Below are 22,133 nucleotides of genomic sequence, written 5' to 3'. Positions count from 1 at the left end.
GCGGCGGGCCGGAAGCGCCGCCCCTTTCTCGGCCGAGCGCAGCCATGGTGAGGGCGCGGCGGCGCGGCTTCCCGCCGCCATCCGCCGCCATCCCCCTCTCCCCGCGGGCTGTGGCCACCCTCCCTGGGCGACAAGCGCGGGAGGGAGCCGGGGGCCGGGGGATGGCGGTCGGAGGGAGCGGGGGAGAGCTGGCTGGAGGGGCTGGGCCTGGCGCCCATAACACCTCCCTTACCGCGTCCCGTCCTGCAGGCCCGCGGCCCCAAGAAGCACCTGAAGCGCGTGGCGGCACCCAAGCACTGGATGCTGGACAAGCTGACGGGCGTCTTCGTGAGTGCGGGCCTGGCTTGGGGTTAAGCTGGGGCCGGGCCTGGGTTTGAGGTTGAGACTGGGGTCGGAGGTGGAGCCCGCGGTCGTGGCAGCCGCGCTCACATCGGGGAAGTGTTCGGGTGCTGCGCGGGGGCGAGCAGTGAGCAGGGCCGGATGGACATGGCGGGAGGTGTTTGTTTAACGTTAGGGTTTTTCTGAATAGCGTTCTTGTTCCCCCGTTTGCAGAGGATGTGATGGGGTCGTTGGATGTTCTCTTTTAATCTGCTTATTGTGCTTTTCCACATCTGGGTTGAGATGGATGGTTGTGCTCTTTTTGTGAGGCTGGCAAGACATGGGGGAAACTGCTGTGAATACCGAGAACGGAGCTTCAGCCGGTCGCTGCCTGTGTGGCGGCTGCCAGTAGTGCTGCTGCCCTTCCGTGCTCTTGCGGGAGCTGTTGGCGCCTTGGTTTCTTTCTCTGGGGTGGAAGCCTCCAGCAGAAACCTTCTGTCGGCAGGCTCCCCGTCCATCAACAGGCCCGCACAAATTGAGGGAGTGCCTTCCCCTCATCATCTTCCTGCGGAACCGGCTGAAGTATGCTCTGACTGGAGATGAGGTCAAGAAGATCTGCATGCAGAGGTTCATCAAAATAGATGGCAAAGTCCGCACCGACATCACCTACCCTGCGGGCTTCATGGGTGAGTAGGGTTGGGGCGATTCCTTAGGCAGCTCTTCTACATTGCCAGGGGAGTGTTTTGTGGGGCTGGCATTATTTGAGGGGCAAGGTTTCCCTGCTGGAGTTGAAGTAAAGATATGTATAAGGAGTTACTAAGTTTGGGATTGTGCACTGCAGTGAATACCATAGTCAGAGACTTGTAACCTGTAAGTGCCTGCTTGACCTGGGTACATTGCTAATCAGATTCCAGCCTTCAGCAGTTTTTGCTAATTTGCAGTCTGTCACTGCAAAAAATGTGAGCCTTTGCTCAAGGATAGATCCCAACCTCATCAGTCACACCCTAAATGTTTTTCAGCAGTTTCTTTTTAAATGTGAGCTTGATCCCAGGTTGGGGTCCTGGGTAATGAGCTGATAACAGCTGCTGTTCTGTTTCCCTGTCTGCAATCAGATGTGATCAGCATTGAGAAGACAGGTGAGCATTTCCGCCTGGTGTATGATACCAAGGGCCGGTTTGCTGTTCACCGCATCACTCCTGAGGAGGCCAAGGTGAGGAGCTTTGATGTGGTGTAAGGGTGGGCCTGGTTGGGTTGGTTGGGGCAATGCTTCCTCTTGGTATCTCCTGAATGAGAGCTGATGTTTCTGTTCCCTGACAGTTGAGGCCATGCCGCACTTGAGATTGGGGCGCTCAGGGTTGTGGTGAAGCCTGTGTTTGGGGGAGATCTCTTTGTTACAAAGAAGTAGTTCACAGATGTCTGTAAGAGCATTGTCTGGTGCTGGAGATGATGCTGTTGGTATGGGCTGGATCAGTGAGTTTTGGGGTGGAGGAGAGTCTTGGCTTTGCCAGCTAACAGTGACTAGAAACATGGAAGTGTCTGTGGCCTTGAACTTCTTCCCAGAACAACAAAACTGCATGCTCACCTTGGATGCTGGGGTGCAACTTCCTCATGCATTCCCTTAACCCAGGCATGGCATACCTCAGCTGCAGGGCTGCACTCTGGTTTGCATCTTTCTTTAAGGCAGGCTGTGCAGGCATGCAGCGGTGTAGATGGCAGAGCTGGCTGTGCTGGAGCCAACTTTGCTGTGGTTCTCCTTGTAATGGGCTTTTCTGATGGCTATGTGTTGATCTGTGAGGTCCAGAGAGGCTATGAGGGAGTTAGGGTGGTAGGCAGGAGGGAAATCGGTGCTCTGAAGGGGACAGATCTGTCTTTGGTCCTGGAGAAATGCAGCTTCTGTCTCTGCTGTGTGTCATGGGCTTTGGGAAAACATAAGGGCATTGTCCTCGTAAAGACTTTCCTGTGAAAGAGCAGCCAATGTTTTGTGGGGAGGCTGAAGCTCAAGGTGGGCTGCTGCTCCCAATAGCAAAGGTGTTTTTGGGTGGGGCTGTAGCAGAGCTGCATGGCAGCTGCTCAGAAGTAGGTACTGAGGCAGGGAGCAGGATAAGTCACTCTGTGGGCTCATGTTGCAAGCCCTGAGTGTCTGGGTGCTCTGCTGGCTGGTGGCTCTTTGGAATACAAGGGTTGCCTAGTCCATGGTATTGTTCGCTGCCTCAGCTTAGAGGTGTTGGATTTTCTTTGCAGTACAAGTTGTGCAAGGTGAGGAAGATCTTTGTGGGCACCAAAGGAATCCCTCACTTGGTCACTCATGATGCCCGCACTATCCGCTATCCAGACCCCCTCATCAAGGTGAATGACACGGTCCAGATTGACCTGGAGACAGGCAAGATCACAGACTTCATCAAGTTTGACACAGGTAGGTCTTGCATCCCATTAAAGCACTGTACCCTTCCCCACGGTGGAGAGCAGTCTGGAAGTTAAATGCTAGGCATATTTGCACTGGAGCAGAGGCAGTGGTGTCAGCCTTGTGAAGGGGTTTGTTTCCCAGCAGCATGTCCAGCTCCACCTGGAGCTGGAACTGGGGATTCTTCCTGTGTCCTGGCAGTGGGAAGCATTTGGCAGGGACTTGGCAGTCCTGAGGCACCAGGTAGAAGCAGAAAGCTGGTGGGGAGGTGCTTCAGCTTGTCTCTTGGTGGGGAGAGACAGTTTCAGTCACAGAGATGTGAGCAGTGCTAGCATGGTGGGATGGGAATGTTTGGTGTGGGCAGAGAGCCCAAGTGGAAGGACTTCACAGCATGTGGTGCCAGCCCTTGTCACACCTGTGTTCCCTTCCTCAGGTAACCTGTGCATGGTGACCGGCGGTGCCAACTTGGGCCGTATTGGGGTGATCACCAACCGGGAGAGGCACCCCGGCTCGTTTGACGTGGTTCACGTGAAGGACGCCAACGGCAACAGCTTTGCCACCAGGCTGTCCAACATCTTCGTTATTGGCAAAGTAAGGCCTGGGGGCACCAGGTGGGGGTTGTCTCTTGTGAGGGGCTCTCTCCTCTTGTGAGGGGCTGCCGACTGAGGCAGAGAGCCTTGGTGTTTCCTTGGGCAGCTGTCTTCCCACACAGTGGAGCTTCAGTGCTAGTCTCACTTCTGATTCAGCTCCCTGTATTTTTCCCTGCTCTTGGAAGGGGAAGAAGCATTTGCAACTTTAGGAATGACTATATTTTCAAGAGGCATCCCTGAGAGCTGGGGCCTGAGTGGTGCTCAGACTTGGTGTGATCTGAGCAGCTGCTATGACTCCGAGTGCCCCCCACAAAGCATCTGCTGTTTTGCCATCCCTGACGGGCTCTTTGTGCGGTTTATGGAGGGGCAGGAGGTGTTTTGGTTTTGGCTTGAAGCACATTCTTCAGGGATGTGACTGAAAGGCAGCTGTAGACCTGTGCATCCTTAGCACCTTTCCTAGGGGTCTGCGCCAGTGCCATCACCATGTGTACCTGACCCACCATGAGCAGGGGTGGGCTTCTGCTGCTTTCCCCCTTGGAGGGAGAGCTGTGTTGCTGTCTGGGTTTCCTGATGTGGTCTCTTCTCTATTGCTGCAGGGCAACAAGCCATGGATCTCCTTGCCCCGTGGGAAGGGCATCCGCCTGACCATTGCTGAAGAGCGGGACAAGAGACTGGCGGCCAAGCAGAGCAGCGGATAAAGGCCAGCTCAGGCTGGACTTTATGGCTGGCTGTGGTGCTGTCAGTGTGTTAATTAAACTGTTTACTACATGGCTGTGACTGCTAAGGAGCGTTCTGGGGCTAGGGTGGGGAGCCATGCTGCCAGTGCCAGGCCCTGCTCCTTGGAAAGTCCTGCTTCTCTGGGGAGACTTCCATCAATCTGAGCAACTACCACAGCCTTATTCCAGAAAGGCAAGTAGGAAGGGTAGGAGAGCCTTCAGACCTGCTCTGTGTGTCCCTGGAAAAGTGTTGGCACAAATGCTCCTGGATGTGCAGGACGAGCAGGGGTATGGGGAGAGCTGGCTGGGGTCTCCTTTAGCCAGTGGTGCCAGGTTGGTCTGAGGGACTGCCCCAGCTATGTTGGCTTCCAGGGTGTTGGCACAAGTGTCCAAGCGTGGCTGGTGGCCATGCACTGGGGAGATCCCTCAGGGTTTGCTCTTCCAAGTCTTTTCTGTGGAGTTGGAGGGTACAAGTGATCATGCCGACAGCCTGGAATGAGCAGGAGGGGAATGGGCTGCTGGGGACACTGAGCACCAGCCTGGCCTGCAGGGACCAGGGAGCTGAGGGCTGGTGACTTTGGGAATGGACCTGGAGGACAAGGTGGGCTGGTGTGAGCAGTGCCCAGTCAGGAAGGGCAGCTGCACAGCTGGGCTGTGCCAGCAAGGGTGCAGGAGGCACTAGGGAAGGGAGGCTGTGCCTGGGCATGGTGAGCAGGCAGGGGCCACCAGGTCCAGGCAGGCATGGCCACTGTGGAGCGATGCCAGTGGAGAAGCTGGAGTGATGGAGCTGTAGAAGAGGCTGAGAGCACAACCTCTGCTCTGCTCTACTCTGCCTGCCTGCATTGGCCTTGTGAGCACCTGTGTTCCAAGATGGATGGGGCACAGATGTGCAAGATTCCAAAACTGGTTTCATCAGGTATCCATGGTGAAATGTAGTTGAGCCTCATGAAGTGTCTGCAGGCACCTGTATTCTGATGTTAACTCTCAGGAAAGCTGAATGCTTGTGGCACTACCTGTGCTCCCATCTCTCCAGGGGCTTTCATGGTGCTGGCAGTGGGTGCTGGTGCTTGGGTTGTCCTGTGCTGCACAGATGTGAGCAGCCAGAAATGTGGGGAAAATCCCCACATGTTCATGCACAGAGCCAAAAGCAAAAACCACTTAGTTTTTATGTTGTGAAAAAGCTTTAGAAAACTGCCAAATTGAATATTTGGGAAAATAAAACCCAATTGTTACACTAGCAAAAACTCAAAAATGGCAATGAAACCAACAATTGGGAAAATTTGTGGTGAAATGTTGCAGTTTGGGCGTGGGCATTGCAAACGATTATCCAGCGTGGGTCGGCCAGATTAGGTTGCTTCGTGTGGATTATTCCAAATGAGCTGTTTGCCGAGCATTACTGCGGTGGATCGGGTGTATGTATGTCTGTGTGTTTGTCGTGCATCCATCTCCCGCCTCGCAGAGTCCTTTCCCCGCTCCCGGCTGTGACCCGCGCTGTCCCCGGGCCGGGCCGGGCCGAGCCGGGCGGCGCCACCGCCCGGGCAGTGGCTGCACTCCCTGCTGCCACCCGCTGGCCGAGCTGCCGAACTGCAGGGCGTGTGCGGGGCCGCGCTGGGAGCGCTCCCGGTAAAGGCTCCGGTAAAGGCTCCGCTGCCTGGGAGCGCTCCCGGTAAAGGCTCCGGTAAAGGCTCCGCTGCCTGGGAGCGCTCCCGGTAAAGGCTCCGGTAAAGGCTCCGCTGCCTGGGAGCCACTCCCGGTAAAGGCTCCGGTAAAGGCTCCGCTGCCTGGGAGCGCTCCCGGTAAAGGCTCCGCTGCCTGGGAGCCACTCCCGGTAAAGGCTCCGCTGCCTGGGAGCGCTCCCGGTAACGGTTCCGCTGCCGTCCCGCGGGCACGATGTCGGTGGCGCTCGGAGTGCAAGCGCGGAGCCGCGGCGCCGGTACCGCCGGAGCGCCGCTGCCGCCCGACCTTTGGGCGCCCCTGGCGCCCGCTCGGGTGCTCGGGAGCGGCGAGGCGGAGCGCCGGGCGTGAGCCCGCCGGTGGCAGCGGCAGACGGGGGATGAGGTGGCGGCGGCGGTGAGATGACAGAAAGCCTCGGCGAGCGCGGTAGAGCCGCCTCGGGCCGCCCGGGATGCCGGGGAAGAAGAAGCTGCAGCCCACCCGCCGCGGCTCCCGGCCCGGGCGGAGGCGGCCACATCCCCGGACGGGAGCTGAGCGTCTCTCCGTGCCGCCAGAGCTCCCCTGAGCCTCTCCACCGAGCCTGATCGCCCTGTGCCGCTGCCCCAGCTCAGCATCGCCCCTGAAACTGGCCCTGTGTCCACCGGCCGCCCCCAGGGCAGGGCGGCCGTCCAGGTGCCCCTGCAGAAGGAGGGGTTTGTGCGAGGTACCTGCAGTAATAACAGAGGCCGCAACTGAGCGTCTGAGTGCCCATTCTTCCCCAAAACATCCGCAGGCGATGCCAGTGACTGCACCCACCTGGGGCTTGCATCGGTCGTAAGTGTTATAGATACATATTATAATATTGGCTTTTCGCAAATATTTAAATGGATTCTTTACGTGTGATGTTAAAATAACTTTGTTATAAAGATACAGTTTTAATTTCTCTTGTTCATTAAGCCTAGTGAAATAGCTGATATAAGTATGCTTGTACTAAAATGCCTGCTTGGATAGGATAATATCCAGTGAACATAGGATGAGGACACCTGCTACAGATACACCTGCCAACTGTTAAAAACGGGACCACACTCACGGTACTAAAAGTGATTTCAGCATTTATTATAAAGGCCTAAAGCAAGGGGGCCCGGGACTGGGCAGGAGCGTTCCCGTCGAGGATGCTGCAGCGCCGGCCCCGGTGTTCCAGGTGGAGTGGCATAGGTTCCGTGGGTTAGAAGCCCCCTTTTTATCCTGTTTTTTGTTCCTTTGGATTGTTTCCTGTTTGGATCCTTCATTTGCATGAAGGTTTAAGGTTGATTGGCCCATTACAGTTCTGTCCAGGCTGGCTCGTTTCGCTGGGAGTAGTGCACTTTGTTTAGGTGTAATACGGCACGTTCAGTACCGTATTTCTTAAAACTTTTAAAAGAGCTTAAACTTTTAACGCCTTTTATAATATAATAACTAACAGTACATGTTTAACAATTACAAACTATTTTACAACATTTTTTAACCTATTTTCGACAAAGCCAGTGCTAGCACAGTGCAGAAATAGGTTTTCTCTATGGCTGGCATGGACTTCTATCTGATAAAACCCTCTCTTGGACTTGCATCTGATAAAAACCTCTCTTGGACTTGTATCTGATAAAAACCTCTCTCTTTGCTCCTGAGCTGAGCACTTGCTCTGCTTGCAGCCTGTTCTACAGTGAGAGCTCATTGCAATGGTAATAGCGGGAGCGGATGGTGTGAACACACTTGTGAATACTAGCCTGGGAAGCTGGATTGTTTTTTAGGGTTGCTCAGGGGCAAAAATAGAAGAGAAAACCTTCACGTTGGTATTTACCATCATCACTACCCACCTGACGATTGCTGGGGGTGGTGTCACAAACAGACGCGGTACCGCTCCCCGCGTTCCGGTGCTGCCAGGAGCCGGCGCGGCCCCGCACACCTGGAGCGCAGCTGGGACGCGCTTCTCGCACTCCCGCAGGCTCCGGCAGGGATCCCGCAGGTTCCCGCAGTTCCCGCAGGGATCCCGCAGTTCCCGCAGTTCCCGCAGGTTCCCGCAGGTTCCCGCAGTTCCCGCAGGTTCCCGCAGTTCCCGCAGTTCCCGCAGGGATCCCGCAGGTTCCCGCAGGTTCCCGCAGTTCCCGCAGTTCCGCAGGTTCCCGCAGTTCCCGCAGTTCCCGCAGTTCCGCAGGTTCCCGCAGTTCCCGCAGTTCCCGCAGGGATCCCGCAGGTTCCCGCAGGTTCCCGCAGTTCCCGCAGGTTCCCGCAGTTCCCGCAGTTCCCGCAGGTTCCCGCAGGGATCCCGCAGGTTCCCGCAGTTCCCGCAGGTTCCCGCAGGTTCCCGCAGTTCCCGCAGTTCCGCAGGTTCCCGCAGGCTCCGCCGGCTCCATGGCGTCGCTGGGGCGCTCCTTGGCGGCGGAGCAGACCCTGCTGGTGGGGAACTTGGAGAGGCGGGTCAGGGAGGAGATCCTCTACGAGCTCTTCCTGCAGGTAGCAGATGGGTGCTTCTTATACATCGAGATGCTGTTCTCATGCTCGAGAAGAAAAGTTCGACCGGTGGGATGTTCAGTTAGGAAAGCCGGACCGCCTGCTCTGCAGTTGTCTCCTTCAATCCCCGACCTTTCACACTGTAGAAACACACGGTAGCTGGACCTGTTTGAAGCTCGAGCTGAATTCCTGTTTTCAACATTAATCAGCAGTCTGCTGTATAACTGTAAACTGCAAACGTGAGCTGAAGAAATTCATCTTCCTAGAGGACATGAGTAGTACAAGACAAAATGTAAAAGTGATAAAGATGGTCTTAGAACACACTTTTACATAATTCTTCTGCATAATATTCAGCAGCCATCCAAGTGCCGGCTTTTATCTGGGTCTTTAGGTCATCCCAGTAACTTGTCTTTTCCCCTCGTTTTAGCTTGTTTTCATTCCCTTTTGTTGTAACAGCCTGTGCTTCTCTTGCCCTGTCTTTGAAAATATCCAGTTCAATATTCCTGCTGTGGCAGAGTCCTGAACATGCACCCTCTAGCTCTTCCTTCCATCAAATGATGAGCAAGTATCTACTGCTCCTCCTAAACTATTAATATTTTTATTTATGAACTGGAAGGAGCTTTTACTATAGAGTCAGTAAATTAGTCTTCCCCTTCGAGAAGCTGATTATTATGGTATGGTATTCTAAAAATAATAAAAATTCTGGTTATGAAAGATTGAACACGAGTTGATGCTTGGTTCCCTTTTAACATTTCTGGAGCTGATTTTTGTTTGTAGAAGGCTCAGAATTTGAGCTTTGGGAATGTGGAGAGACATTTTCCAAGTAAGAAACTTACAGTTTCTGACTATGGCTGAAGAGAAATAATTAAATATTCAAAACACATGAAGTTTCTGCTAAAGAATAGACATTTCTTTCAGGCTGGACCATTAACCAAAGTGATGATTTGTGAGGACAAAGAAGGAAGACCTGAGTCTTTTGGATATGTCTGCTTTAAACACAAAGTATCTGTGCCTTATGCAAAAGCTCTGCTGGACGGAATCCATTTGTATGGGAGGCCAATTACTGTGCAGTATTGGAAGGGTATGTTTTATAGTCCCAATGGTAAAGTTTAAGTGTAAATATTTAAACTTTTTTAAGAACAGTTTTGAATCCTAAAGCCTTTTACAAAGATAACAATTTGTTGTTGGAAAAACTAATTTTTTTTTTTAAGAAACAAAGATTTCCTGTGGCTTTTGCATGGGGAAGGATTCAATTCTTGTAATTTTTTGTTTACTAAGAGAATACAATAGATTGGTTCAGAACATCATAACTTGCAAGCTGTGTCAGACACTGCTGTATGGAAAAGCAGCAATCCACGTTTTCATGTCAGATTACATTTAGGAATTGGGGTGTAACTTTACCTTGCAGTCTGACAGAAAAAATCTATTCAGTATGGCCAGCCACTATTGAGCTCTTGGATAATTTTTATACTAAAGCCACAGAGTTATCAGTGCTTTTGTTTTAAATGGAAGAGACTGTAGTTCAAAGAATATATTCTTAATTTTCTGTATATGGAACTAACCCTTGGAGCAAGTCAACAATCAGGCATCGTTTGCAACCCAGACATTAAGGACTCATGTTCCTTCTGTGCCACTGCTTCTTTCAAAGGCTCTGCAGAGCAGTGGCTGGGTTTAAGCAGAATATCTGTGGTTCCTAAAACCAGAAGCATCTCCTGTGTCTGTAATGGGATGATGATATTGTTCTTAATTACTTCAACAGCCCTGATTCGTGCTTCTGTAAGTGAATAAATGAGAAATGAACATTTTCAAGCTGTAAGATGATGCTATTGATTATCTGCCATAAAATGGCACCATACCTTTGTATACTACCTTAGATCTACTAGCAGACTACAGATGACACAAAACACTTTCTGTGGTTTTTAACTGGTTAATGGAATTGTCATAACTGAATAGTCATTATGCTCTTGTCTTATTTCCAGGGAGTTCTCACTCACCAGAATTAGACAGTTGTACAAATGATTTTGAACACCATATTGACTTAAAATCTCCTGCAGACAGGTAAAAAGGATCACCTGTGAATGAACCTTATCATTATAATTTTTAAAAAATTGTATAAAGAAAGTGAGTTGATGTAATAGAGCAATCTTGAGGTTTTTCATAGAAACAGCATCTTGTTATTGCATCCTTACTGAGGGCTGGCAGTTAGTTTCAATGTTTGGTTGTTTAGCTTGCCAGATGATTAGTTAGTTTCAATTTCCCATACTTTATTTGTTTCTGCAATATTCAGGATAATGAGAACCCTGGGTTTTGTACTAACCAGGGGCAATGTTTTCAGTCACTGGGGAACAAAATCTGACAAGTCTTTTTTTTAACTGCATTTTTTGTGTATATAAGCACAAGCAGCTGTCATGTACATATGAATGCACAGTTATAAACAGTTATAATGGAAGCCTGAACACCTCAGATTCAGTATTTAAGCTGAACTCCCATAGTGAAATCTAGTACCCTTTTGTGCATGGACATAGGAGGATTGTTCATTAATTAAGCCTTTGGGTATATTTAATTTCTTTTATCTTTATTTTTCATGTAAGTCCTGTTGCTAATATCTCAATTATCTTCTTGGATATTCCCATTACAGCCCAAGAGTTAAGTCTCAGTGCTCTGATCAGCAGTATGTGGTGGACATTCAGCCTTTGTACATTGGCTTGTTTTTCCTGTAGGAATCAAGATCTTTCTGGAAATTCTCTATTTCCTGTTACTCCTTCGCCAGTGAACAACAGTTTCCTTCATGATGACCCTGGCTTTCAAGAGGTGGTGAGTTTGTGTTAGAAGTTAAAAATTTGGGAGCGTTTTTATGAAGCTGAATGCATTTTGCATTTCTGCAAAAAACAGTGCTTGCGTGAGGTCTCAAAATGTGCTTTAACACAGTATTAGGATACTTCAGAATCCTCTAATAACAGGGTCTACCAAACCAAACTATGTTTTTTTCCTGCAAGAATATCTTAAAGGTATATAGCTTAAGAAAGCTAAAAAAGGTGAAGTCTGCAAAGCTCTTTCCTGCACTGTGTTCCAAATGGTGGGACAAGTTGACCTCATTGGACTCCAACCATGCAAGCAACAGCTTCTTCACCTAATAGGGAACATCTTAGTTCTTCTCAATTCAGAAATACCCAGAAGAAGTTTAAAATGTGCTAAAACCTAATCTAAAACTCAATCATCAATGCCCAACTTCGGGAAACAACAGTTTGAGGGTTTTTGGCCTAAACCTTCACATGCCTCTTTAGGTCTCTCCTTCATGATTTAGGTAGGTGACAAGAACCCACACTTCACTTCCCCTCTACAAGACTCTGGTGCATCAGACCAGTATCACCCTAATCTCTTGTCTGAGATATTCCACAAAGCAAGGAAACTGGTCTCTTCAGGTGAAAATCTGTTCATCAAACCCACTCCCCAAACACATCCTGAAGCTTCTGAATCTGATGAGTCTGTGGACTGGTAGGACTGAAGAAACCCAGCCTGTAATGTGAGTTTCCAACTGTGGGCATTGCTCACCGAGTCTGGCTGGGGACTGGCCAGCCTTGGAACTGCAGAAGGAGCAGTCTGGGTCAAATTGTTGGCTGCAATTTGAGCAGGAAAATGGAGAGCATCTGTTCCCCCTCTATGGGTGGGGCCTGCCCTCCCATCCTCCCAGGCTGTGCCCCGAGAAGAGCTGGTGCTTGTATGGATTTCCCCATCTCCTCTGCTCCGTTTGAAGGCTCAGGTGCACACCTCACCCCCTGTGCTTGCTGATGAACCCACTCCTCAGTACCAGGGCAGTGCACCAGCACACACCACCAGCTCCATCCCATTTCCTGCTTGCCAAGAGGATGCATTGCAGTGTGTCTCACATGACAGTCTGTTGAAGCTTCAGCAGAAAGTGATCCCATCATGAGTACGCCTCAACAAATCTGCCTCAGTTTACCTTGGCAGGTTGCCAGGCAGGTTGCTCACTTGGGAATCTTTCAATGTCCTTTCCTTGTTGGAATTTTTTGTTCTACATTGACTTTAAAATTCATTAAACCAGGTTTGAAGAACTTGCAGATGTGCATGCCTTTACAGTACCAACAGGCACTGCAGTCACAAATATTTACCAAATAGAGATGAAGAAATTAAAGGATTACGATGCTTGTTTTCCTTATGTGAGGACTAGCTGCCAATTTAGCCTTAAATCAGGATGTCTCTGTTCTAACTTTGCCATGAAAAACTTGTCTACTTTTCTGAACTATACTAGTTGTCATAAAATAGCTTTATTCTCAAACATTCTGTTATTTTATAGTCTGTTGTTTTTTTTTGTCTTAGTCATAATGCATGCAAAATAAAGTTCTTTAAAATTTCCTCTTCATGATGTAAACAACTCAAATTTCTATTTCTCTAAATGTACCATGTTCAGCCATAGCAGTGTACAGTACAGAGCCCAATGGGTTAACAATTTCTTTATTAGCAGTACCTTCAGTCTTATCCTTTTCTCCCTGTCAGAATCAAACTGCACAATTCAAGACTGCAGAGTTATCCTGAATTGGCCACATCCAACTGACTATGAACTGCACCAAGCAGGATGAAAGAAAGAGAAAATGGCAAAGCTGTGACAATGATGAGTACTGAAGATAATAAAAGGAGACAAAGACAGTGTGGCCAAAACTGGGGAAAAAAACCCCAACAAATCCCAAGAAAAAGATATATTAATACTGTATTTTAAATTATTATATTTGCTTCATCTTCAAACTTTATTAAAGAAGGAATGTTCAAGATTCATAGTATTTTTGAAATGTATTATGCACAGAAAATTAGAATATCCTGAGTTGGGAGGGTCATGGAGTCCAGCCAGACCCGCCCCCTCCATGCTGTCCCCCTTCCTATCACACAAACCCCAAAACCCTACCAGAGCCCCCCAAAACCACCAGGTCTGGCTTTTGTGCCCCTTCTACACTGTCTGCCACAAGTGGGAGGATCTGGCTGGCACCACTGTACTTGCAATGGCCTTTAAGTGGCTGCAAATTTCACAGGCCCAGCTACATCAACCCCTTACCTTTACTTACCCTCAATAAAAGGCACTGGTTTGAAGTATTCTCACAGAAGAGTTTGTTGGTGGTTGGAAAGGAGCTTTGGAGATCATCCACTCCAGTCACCCACCAATGCAGGGTCACCTGGATATGACACAGGAACGTGTCCAGGTAGGTTTTTGTCTTGAATTTGTCTGGAGGAGACTCCACAACCTCTCTGGGAAGTTATCCCAGTGCTCTGCTATCCTCAATGTAAAGAAGTTCTTCCTCATGTTAAGGTAAATCTGGTTGTTCACTAGCACTGAAGTCAAAGGCTGTCAGCTTGTGTAGCTATTTATACTTATAAGTAGGTAATCAGAATAACAGAATAACCACTGGTTTATAACAAGCAAAAGAGAGTTTATTTTATTGATTTTTTTTTTGTAGCAGTAGAAGGACCACATTTTTGTAACATTTTTTCAAGAATGGTTCAGTTCTTGTGACTTTAATACATATGGAAATAATTCTGCATTTAACAAGAATGACAGCTCCACACAAATGTGAAACAAATAATTGCTAATTGTGTGGAAGACCTGTCTTGCACTGTTGCAGCTATCTTTACTCTTAAAATAATCTAAACCTAATATTAAAAAAAACTCCAAACCCAGGAATAAACCATAACAAATTGTTTACCACTGAAATCTACAGAAACATTACCTGAGCAAACCACTTTGATAAAAATAACAGCTATATTTTGTCAACTGCTTCACAAAAATGGATAAAAATGTGATGGTATACTGCAAAACATGAAAATCAACACTAAAATGCTTTGTTATTTTTATTTCTGTGCAAAATATTAAATGGCTGAAACAAATTATAAACATACCATCCATAGAATAAAAAAAATCAAAACAAATTATTAGATGGTGTATTAAGTGCAAAAGCTGCTCCACATGCTTAGATCTAGCTTTGGCTTCAATTTGGATTGAAGCAATGTGTAGAAATGCATCTCCTTTTTTCCTTATGAGGTCAGGCACTGGAACAGGTTGTGCAGAGCAGTTAAGCAGTGCCTGTCCTTGGAAGTTCTCAGAGGAGGCTGGATACAGCCCTGAGCAAATGGCCTAACGTAACACCTCATCCTGGACTAAAAACTACCTGAGGTCACTTCCAGCAGGAACAATTGCATTCTGACAGTGTTGTGACAGAACTACTCTTAGTAAGAATCTACAAGCATTTCTGTTTGAAGGTTCACCATCACTCATTTCCTTAGACAAAATGCTCTCAACTGGTATCTGATAATTTAAAAGCAAGCTTGCATTTGAAACAAACTTCGTTGGAACAAAGTTAGATTGTTAATCAAGTGTCAAAAGCCTGAAGTATGATTCAGCAAGGACCTTAAAAAAATAGACTAAAAAGCGTATAAAACTTTATACCTCAACATCAAGCATCTTTTTCATATTAAATATGCTGTAAGAATGGTAAAGATCTTATTTTTGATGAACCATCAAGTGTAGCTTTACACTGGGAGCAAGAACTTTCAGAGGCAAATAAATGTTCCTTTGCTGCCTCCTAATCCCTTTTGCATTCCTGAAGGACTGAACGCAGAGCACTGAGGGCTGCCACGGTCACTGTCAGCTTTCCAATCACTGCACTGGTGTCCTGGGAATCAAAAACTAGAAAGGAAACATCAGACAACAGCATCAGCTATTCAACTTCAGATTTCACTTTTGTTCTGATAATTTTCTTTAGTGTTTGGACAGATTAAAGGGCAACTAGCATATGCTAAAAAAAAAAAAAGGGAGAAATAAATAAATAATCTTGCAGATCATGTCCTCAGGCTACTGGAAATTACCCACTCCTAGAACTAGAATATATATCAATAGAAGTATTAATTTGGAAAGGAAACTATCAATGTAATAATTGTCTATATGAAATAATTATTTTTCAAAATATGTAAATAAAGATCTTCCAAATTCTATTAAACATATATCTACATACATAGGAATATTTTTAAGTAAAAATACTTAAAACTATTCCTGTAATATATTCCAATTAATGCTTTTTCTACACTGCATATGATGGATGGGTCCAAATCAGTCCCAACAAATCACTTAGTGAACTATCAACTTCAAGAGCAGACTTCAGGGGACTCTATCCTTTTTAGAGCAGGATAATTATATCAGAAGATAACACTAATTCTATTTTCTCACTTTTTATGCTGTCTTATTATCTCTGAGACATACTGTTAGATATTTTGACTATAATATTTTTCACCCATCTTCTTGCTTAGCAATTCACTTAATTGCTTCAAATTTCACATAAACTACTTTGACACAATCAGCAATGAAAGAAACAAAATATGATAAAGATATATGGCTGCAATCCTCAAAAAGAAGAAAGGAAGTGAAACAATGTCAGATAATAACTTGCAAAGTAATGCCTGCAAAGCAAAGTAGAAATTCAACTAATTTTAGGCTACAGAAGTTTACAAGAAAGTGATCTTTAAAACTTACCATCAATATCTTGCTCAATGATATCTCTTTGCTTCTGGAATATCTCTTTTAAACTGACATAAGCAAACCCAATATCCTCACATTCAAGATCCTGCTCATCTTCTGGGGGATCACTGACCACTGTAAATTTTAGGCTAAACACACACGCAGAAAAAAAGATAGTTTGCTTTCAGAAAGGGTCAAAAATCAAATTACAAATAATGAAGAAAGAAACTGCACTATTTTACAAGTTTAAAATGCATATACACCCTTGATGTATGGGCAGAATATTTCCATAAATATTGTTTTTTGGTGGTCTTCTTGCTACAATAAAATGGGAAACTAGACTACTGATGAACTTCTGCCTTCCTATTTATTCAATACAAAACTGAAATTTCAGCACAAGGCAAACCAGACATTCTGATAAGTGCAGGAAACAACCTACTTATAACACAGAGGACAGTGGTGACATGATGGCACGTATCAGAGGTTAATGCTTCTGTTCTGAGTAAAAGCTCACTGCTGTTATTTTACCTTATTTTTACCTCAGGTTTGTAAAATATTTAGTATTTAGTTATCTAAGTATTTATAGGGGAAATTGCAGCACACAGAGCAGCTGTTGTTTCACTGTGTTGAGGAATCAATCCAGTGCAGGTGGCTCAGGAGCAGCCGCAGGTGGAGCCCAACCCAAGGCTGGGAACTGCTGTCCCTCAGCACAACAAAGGGCCCAGGGAGCCCAGCCAGGGCAGGGACAACCAGAGACAGAGACAGGAGCCAGGCAGGGCAGGGACAACCAGAGACAGAGACAGGAGCCAGGCAGGGCAGGGACAATCAGAGACAGAGACAGGAGCCAGGCAGGGCAGGGACAATTAGAGGACAAGGCAGGAGCCAGGCAGGGCAGGGACAATCAGAGACAGAGACAGGAGCCAGGCAGGGCAGGGACAATCAGAGACAGAGACAGGAGCCAGGCAGGGCAGGGACAATCAGAGGACAAGGCAGAGCCAGGCAGGGCAGGGACAATCAGAGACAGAGACAGGAGCCAGGCAGGGCAGGGACAATCAGAGGACAAGGCAGGAGCCAGGCAGGGCAGGGACAATCAGAGACAGAGACAGGAGCCAGGCAGGGCAGGGACAATCAGAGGACAAGGCAGAGCCAGGCAGGGCAGGGACAATCAGAGGACAAGGCAGGAGCAGTAACTCCCACACTTTGGCTACAGCCAGGTGAGGGACACTCCCGGACATGGCAGGAGCTGATGAGCACCAGCGCGTCCTGTGAGGGTACAAACCTTTGTTCAGGGTCCCTCTTCTGAGGTTCCAACTTGAACTGTTCTTGTTTTATTTAATTACTGCACCAAATATGAAGTTATTTTAAGGACTGCGACCTCTAAAACTCAGCAACTGGAAACCTGGGCTGGAGTTGGTGAGGGCAACTGGTCTGGCTGGGACAGTGTGAGGGGTGCAGCTGCAAAGGGACCTCAGATCAGGTGGTGAAGTGTGACTGCCACAGTGATCCTGGGACAGGGAAATCTCTTTAGCAACTAAATTATCTGTCAGGGAAATTAAAAGAAGTATCTTATCCTCATTATTGTTAAATCTTAGTAAAACATGCTTTATTAGAATATGTTTAGCAATCTTCCTAATATAGATGCCAAATAAGGGATATGGAATGAAGAGAGATCATTCTCTCTTTCTCAGAGTGAATCAGTGATTTGTGAGTAAGATTTACAACTGACTCTGACACTTCAAATACAATCAGCAGGTAAACCAGTCTTCTGTAAATTTAATGGATTCTAAAATTAATAGTTGTTTCTTCTTAATGATTATTGACATTCAAGAAGAAACAAAGTATGTTATTCATTCTCTCCAAGTAATGCACATGGCTACCTCCATGAAAAAAACTGACTAAGAACAAATTTATTTCTATGAAATTGAACAAGTATAATTTATAATCTTTTTCATATATATTCATATAACAGATGTCTGCTATATCCATATATACACACATATATTTTTTTCCTTTAAATTCTGGGGCCAAGGAACACTTCCTGCAGTTTTTAAGACTTGTTTTAGTATCGTGAATTCAGAAAGCAACAAATGTACTCTACCATTGTACAGATACGTGCTTTTCAACTTCTTTACTGACAGACTACTGATGATAGACTCTAGAAACTCTGTTTTGTAAAACAAAGTTGTTTAAAAAAATCATCAACAAAACAAACACCCCCCCACCCCCAAATTAAACCACAGCACTAAACAAACATAAAATGAGTTTGTAATATTCCATTCCATATGCACCTACTCGGAGAAGAAATAAGACCAGCAGCAGCCAGATCACAATGCAGGCATCATTCCTAGCTGAAACAATTATTTTTTTCTTATTAGTTATGTGTTAGCTACTTAGGGTTACCTTGTCAGTAAAGATAAACAAAAAGGCAAACCATGAGCATTACATACAAAGACCTATAATACAGGTTTTTAGTATTAATCTGTACCTGTGAGCAGGTAGATCTGGCTTTAGAAGAATTGACTTGAGATACTCTCTTTCTGCATGATTATCTTCCTTATCCACATTTATCACTGCAAAGCAAATAAATTAATATAAGTAGTTATCAATTGTTTATCACCTATTAGAAGAAAGAACAAGAAGAAAAGAACAAAATAAAGTGTTTATTTCCTTTTCTTTTCTAAGGAAAACCAACAATGTTAGAATCAAATGTTAAAATCATGTGATCTAATGGTGTGTCACTGGCAGGTTTCTATGAACACTGTCAAATAAGATACAAAAACAGCATCTAAGCATGTCACAGAGCTGCCTCTTTCTATTAACAGCAATAGCAGCCATGATTTTAAAAGCCAAGGCTCTTTACTGCTTTGTATTTGAAGTGATTTACTGCATTTTCTTCCACTAAGGAAGCTACAGATAATGAGAATGTATGGCAAAGTGCTTATCCTTTTTGACAGCCTCATAATTCAATCCTTCCTTCCTGCCACACTACTTCAATACAAGAAATCTTCAGACCAATGGACTGGAGAAAATCTGTCATTCCCTCTTAAGTGGGCAATGCCAACACAGCAGTGGTTGACGTGACATTTCTGATTCATTTCAGGCTTCAGCTACACATGGAACAATCCAATAATCTATGAGTAAGAGGAGGATCTAAATGAGTGAATTCTTTGGGAAGTTGCATTCTAAAATCAGGTTTGTAGAATTTTAAAGATCTGCATTTCTGCAAAGCCATTTTTATGTAATTATTTTTAAAAGAATGCTTAATTTGAATGTCTGTATGAAAGGTTTGTCACAAATAGCAATAACCTTAACTCTAACCCTGATTCACCCTCTCCAGAATACTCTTAGCTAAAAGTCCAAGACTGAAGCACTCAGGATGAATCTTAAATGAAATAAAATTTTACCAGGAAGAAAATGTTAATTGAAATATGAGGACATAGCTGGGGAGATAATTAACAAGAGAATTATAAATTATTACAATAGTTCTATTTTTGCTAGTAGTGTAAATATAAAGTATTAATTTGCAATGTATGGCAATTAGTATGAAATAAAGATGAATCAATTCCCTATTAGGAAGTTGTCATTAAAGGAACACTGAGTATTTGCAAGTAGTAACAAAGTCCAACTACATATTCTCTCTTTTCAACAGTTTTTTAGATGTACAGGTTAGAATGTTTTTCTTTTGCTAGGATGTATCATCATGTATTGATAGAAAAATTAGATGATCATGTTCTTCAAAAAAGAATATATAGATTTTAGTTATGTACAGTCTAATTTTGAAATTTATGCACTACCAGCATATTTAAATATGTTGTGATGCTACCATTTTATATACCAGCCTCCTTCAGCATTTAATTGTATACTTGATAATTGCATACTTACCTCATTTCTTAAAAATCACTTTTAGTATTTCCCAAAATATCTGGAAAATAGGCAAATAGAGTTGGCACATAGAGAAATGCAACTATAATATATAGGAAGTAGGCTTTATTGCAGGTATTTTCATAAGACAGAATTTAAGAGAAGAACCAAGCCTGCTCAGAAATACATCAGCCTTACCAGTGCTATAGTTATAGTGAATCCTCTGACCACCAGGTGGTTTTGGAAGTGACAGTGGGGTCTCCTCTGCAAGGAAATTGTTTAATCTGCATTCTACAAACAGCTGCTGTATTGTTTCATCTGCTGTAATTCGTGACTCAGTAAGACCAAGTGATGTAATTTTAATCTGAATTTTTTCAGCTTCCTATTTAAAAACAAAATATAAACATAACACAAATTATTTTTTGCTTAAGTGCTAACACAAAACAAACATACATAGATATGTGTAAATCATCAGTGTTTTATATGATTAATACTGATTGACTGACACATACAAAATGAGAATCTAAAGCTCCAGGGCTTGTAGCTAAGACTGTTGTTGCAAGAGATACTGATTTCCATTCAATATTTAAAATGCTTTTGCAGAAATCATAGTTACAGTCTGCTGGTTATCGTTAGGTAAAAATGCTATCTAAATCACAAATTCCAGCTGTCATAATTTTTACCTACACAGCAAAGTGATTCTGTAACTGCTTAAAATACTGTCAGTAATACAAGCTACTGAAGTTTTCCAAATAAAAGAGAATTGTTAGTACCTACTGCAGAATATACTACAAACAGTTCAATTAAATCCATCAAATCACAAAATTGTTAGGTATGTAATGTAATAATGTATTTGTAAAGAATTCAACTTCATTTAGTGAACTTTCCTAGTTAAGTCAAACACATCTTACAAAGTTAATATTAACATGTGCTAATGAAAGTAATACCCCAATTGTTCTTCACCATAGACTTTTCTAATTATCTTTAACTGAAATTACATTTTTCTGTTCCTTATATGGAATGGTTTCATACTGTTCTGCCAAGTCTGGAATATTTATGTACAGATAAATTTTAGTAAGTTGTATTTAAGAAAGAGTCACAAATATTTCCCGAAGTTACTCTGGGAAGAAGGAAAAGCCACTATGGTTTCAAAACTGGAATATGCAGGTGAGCATTCAATGATTATATTCTTTAAAGAGCGAACAGAACACACTGGATACAGAAATGTTGAATTTTTAAAAACCTATTTCTTTTCAATATATTATTTTATTTTTATAACTTTATCAAAATATTTCTTCTATATGGAAATATTTTGACTATTTTTATTTCTAAACTTAAATCACCTGAAGTACTAAATCACACTCAAAGTATTAGCTTTCTATATTCAGTCAAAACTCCAAGTTAATGTGCTTATTTAATATGGTGATACCTTACATTTTGCTGAGAAAATGATAAAAATAATCAAAATGAAAAGCAATGTATCTGATAGTAAAAATATCCACCATACAGAATAATTTCCATTGCTGTCAAGTGCCTTCAGTATTTGATTATGTAATTTTACCCCCACTTTAAAAAGACTTTTCATTTTTTTATGTATCCTATGACACTTTAACTAAAAGTCCAAATCTGGATCAATATTTCAATGAGGTTCTTCTACTATTCAGCAAGTTCATGGAAATTTTACCAGGATGACAGAAAAAATTCCACAGCATTCTGTCTCTACTAATAAAGGTTCATGGCTTTAGGATTTTTTTTTCCTAAAATCTAGTAAGTTAAATGGCTACTGAATGTCATTAAAGTGATGGTATTTGACTTGAATATGCTTTTCATATTTGAATTTAGACATGAAATTAAATAAAATGAAGTATTTTATGATTAATCATACATCATAGACAAGAAGAAAAACCTAAAGACGCAACTGGTACAGCTTGAAAACTGGAAAATCTGTTAGATATGATTTATGATCAATATAACCATGAACTGTCTAATTTACAACATAGAAAAAACTCTGGTACGATCTTAACTTCCTTATATAGTCTGGCATACAATTCATATTTATAGGATAATTATCACAATCATCTCCAAAATTCACAAAACTTAGCTACAGTATTTGAGTATCAGAAGGATAATTATCTCAAAAGATTAAAGGCAGTGTTTCTGATTTTAAACAAACAAAAAAGAATTCAATGGCAATTTTGACATGCTATATTCTATAATCAAGCCAAGAATTCAAGCAAAATAATGTGTATTTCTAAAATCCAACTTTTATCACACATGTTGTCTTAATAGTATAGAGCTTGCACTGTTTTTATCTACTGTTCACAAACATGCACATTGGTCAATGGAGGAACGTAGAAATTGAAATCTGAGATTGGTCTTCATACAACATCCTCTCAGAATTGTTCTTAAATAATTTTGATAAAGTAAAATACAGGATGACTAGAAAGGTATAGAGCAACTGTATTATAGTTTGACTTAGTAGTAATTACTAGTATTCATTTTAGTTCTCAAAATTAGAGGTGAATTTTTTTTAACATTTTACTTATAAATAATGCAATCTTCAAAGGTACTTCTGTATTTTTCTACAAATCTAC

The 22,133-nt window shown here is 43.9% G+C and overlaps 3 protein-coding genes across 4 annotated transcripts in view; 2 read left to right on the top strand and 1 right to left on the bottom strand.

The window, feature by feature from the left end:
- On the top strand, nucleotides 1-4,079 carry LOC110480069 (ribosomal protein S4 X-linked). The gene is made up of 7 exons (XM_021547765.2): nucleotides 1-47; nucleotides 250-327; nucleotides 824-1,004; nucleotides 1,431-1,528; nucleotides 2,560-2,731; nucleotides 3,153-3,310; nucleotides 3,906-4,079. The coding sequence occupies exons 1-7, from the start codon at nucleotides 45-47 to the stop codon at nucleotides 4,005-4,007; spliced, it is 792 nt and encodes a 263-aa protein (XP_021403440.1). The 5' UTR covers nucleotides 1-44; the 3' UTR covers nucleotides 4,008-4,079.
- A 3,952-nt stretch (nucleotides 4,080-8,031) lies between these two features.
- RBM11 (RNA binding motif protein 11) lies at nucleotides 8,032-12,949 on the top strand. The gene is given in 6 exon segments (XM_077786621.1): nucleotides 8,032-8,165; nucleotides 9,081-9,243; nucleotides 10,142-10,220; nucleotides 10,883-10,980; nucleotides 12,550-12,793; nucleotides 12,795-12,949. Coding segments are annotated over 6 exon segments (789 nt in total). The 5' UTR covers nucleotides 8,032-8,063; the 3' UTR covers nucleotides 12,898-12,949.
- Nucleotides 12,950-13,579: 630 nt separating this feature from the next.
- Nucleotides 13,580-22,133, bottom strand: part of LOC110480067 (protein fantom) — a 32,960-nt gene continuing 24,406 nt past the window's right edge. For both annotated transcript variants that reach the window (XM_021547761.2, XM_021547762.2), the window contains 4 exons: nucleotides 19,738-19,921; nucleotides 18,164-18,248; nucleotides 15,694-15,827; nucleotides 13,580-14,853 (listed from right to left, as the gene is read on the bottom strand). In XM_021547761.2, the coding sequence (XP_021403436.2) occupies nucleotides 14,750-14,853; nucleotides 15,694-15,827; nucleotides 18,164-18,248; nucleotides 19,738-19,921 (507 nt within the window). In that variant the 3' untranslated portion in view covers nucleotides 13,580-14,749. The remainder of the gene's footprint in view (nucleotides 14,854-15,693; nucleotides 15,828-18,163; nucleotides 18,249-19,737; nucleotides 19,922-22,133) is intronic.

This window comes from Lonchura striata, chromosome 14, assembly GCF_046129695.1.
Source record: "Lonchura striata isolate bLonStr1 chromosome 14, bLonStr1.mat, whole genome shotgun sequence".
NCBI lineage: Eukaryota > Metazoa > Chordata > Aves > Passeriformes > Estrildidae > Lonchura > Lonchura striata.
Note: the sequence above shows the minus strand (reverse complement) of the source record. Positions and strands in the feature narration are given on the sequence as shown.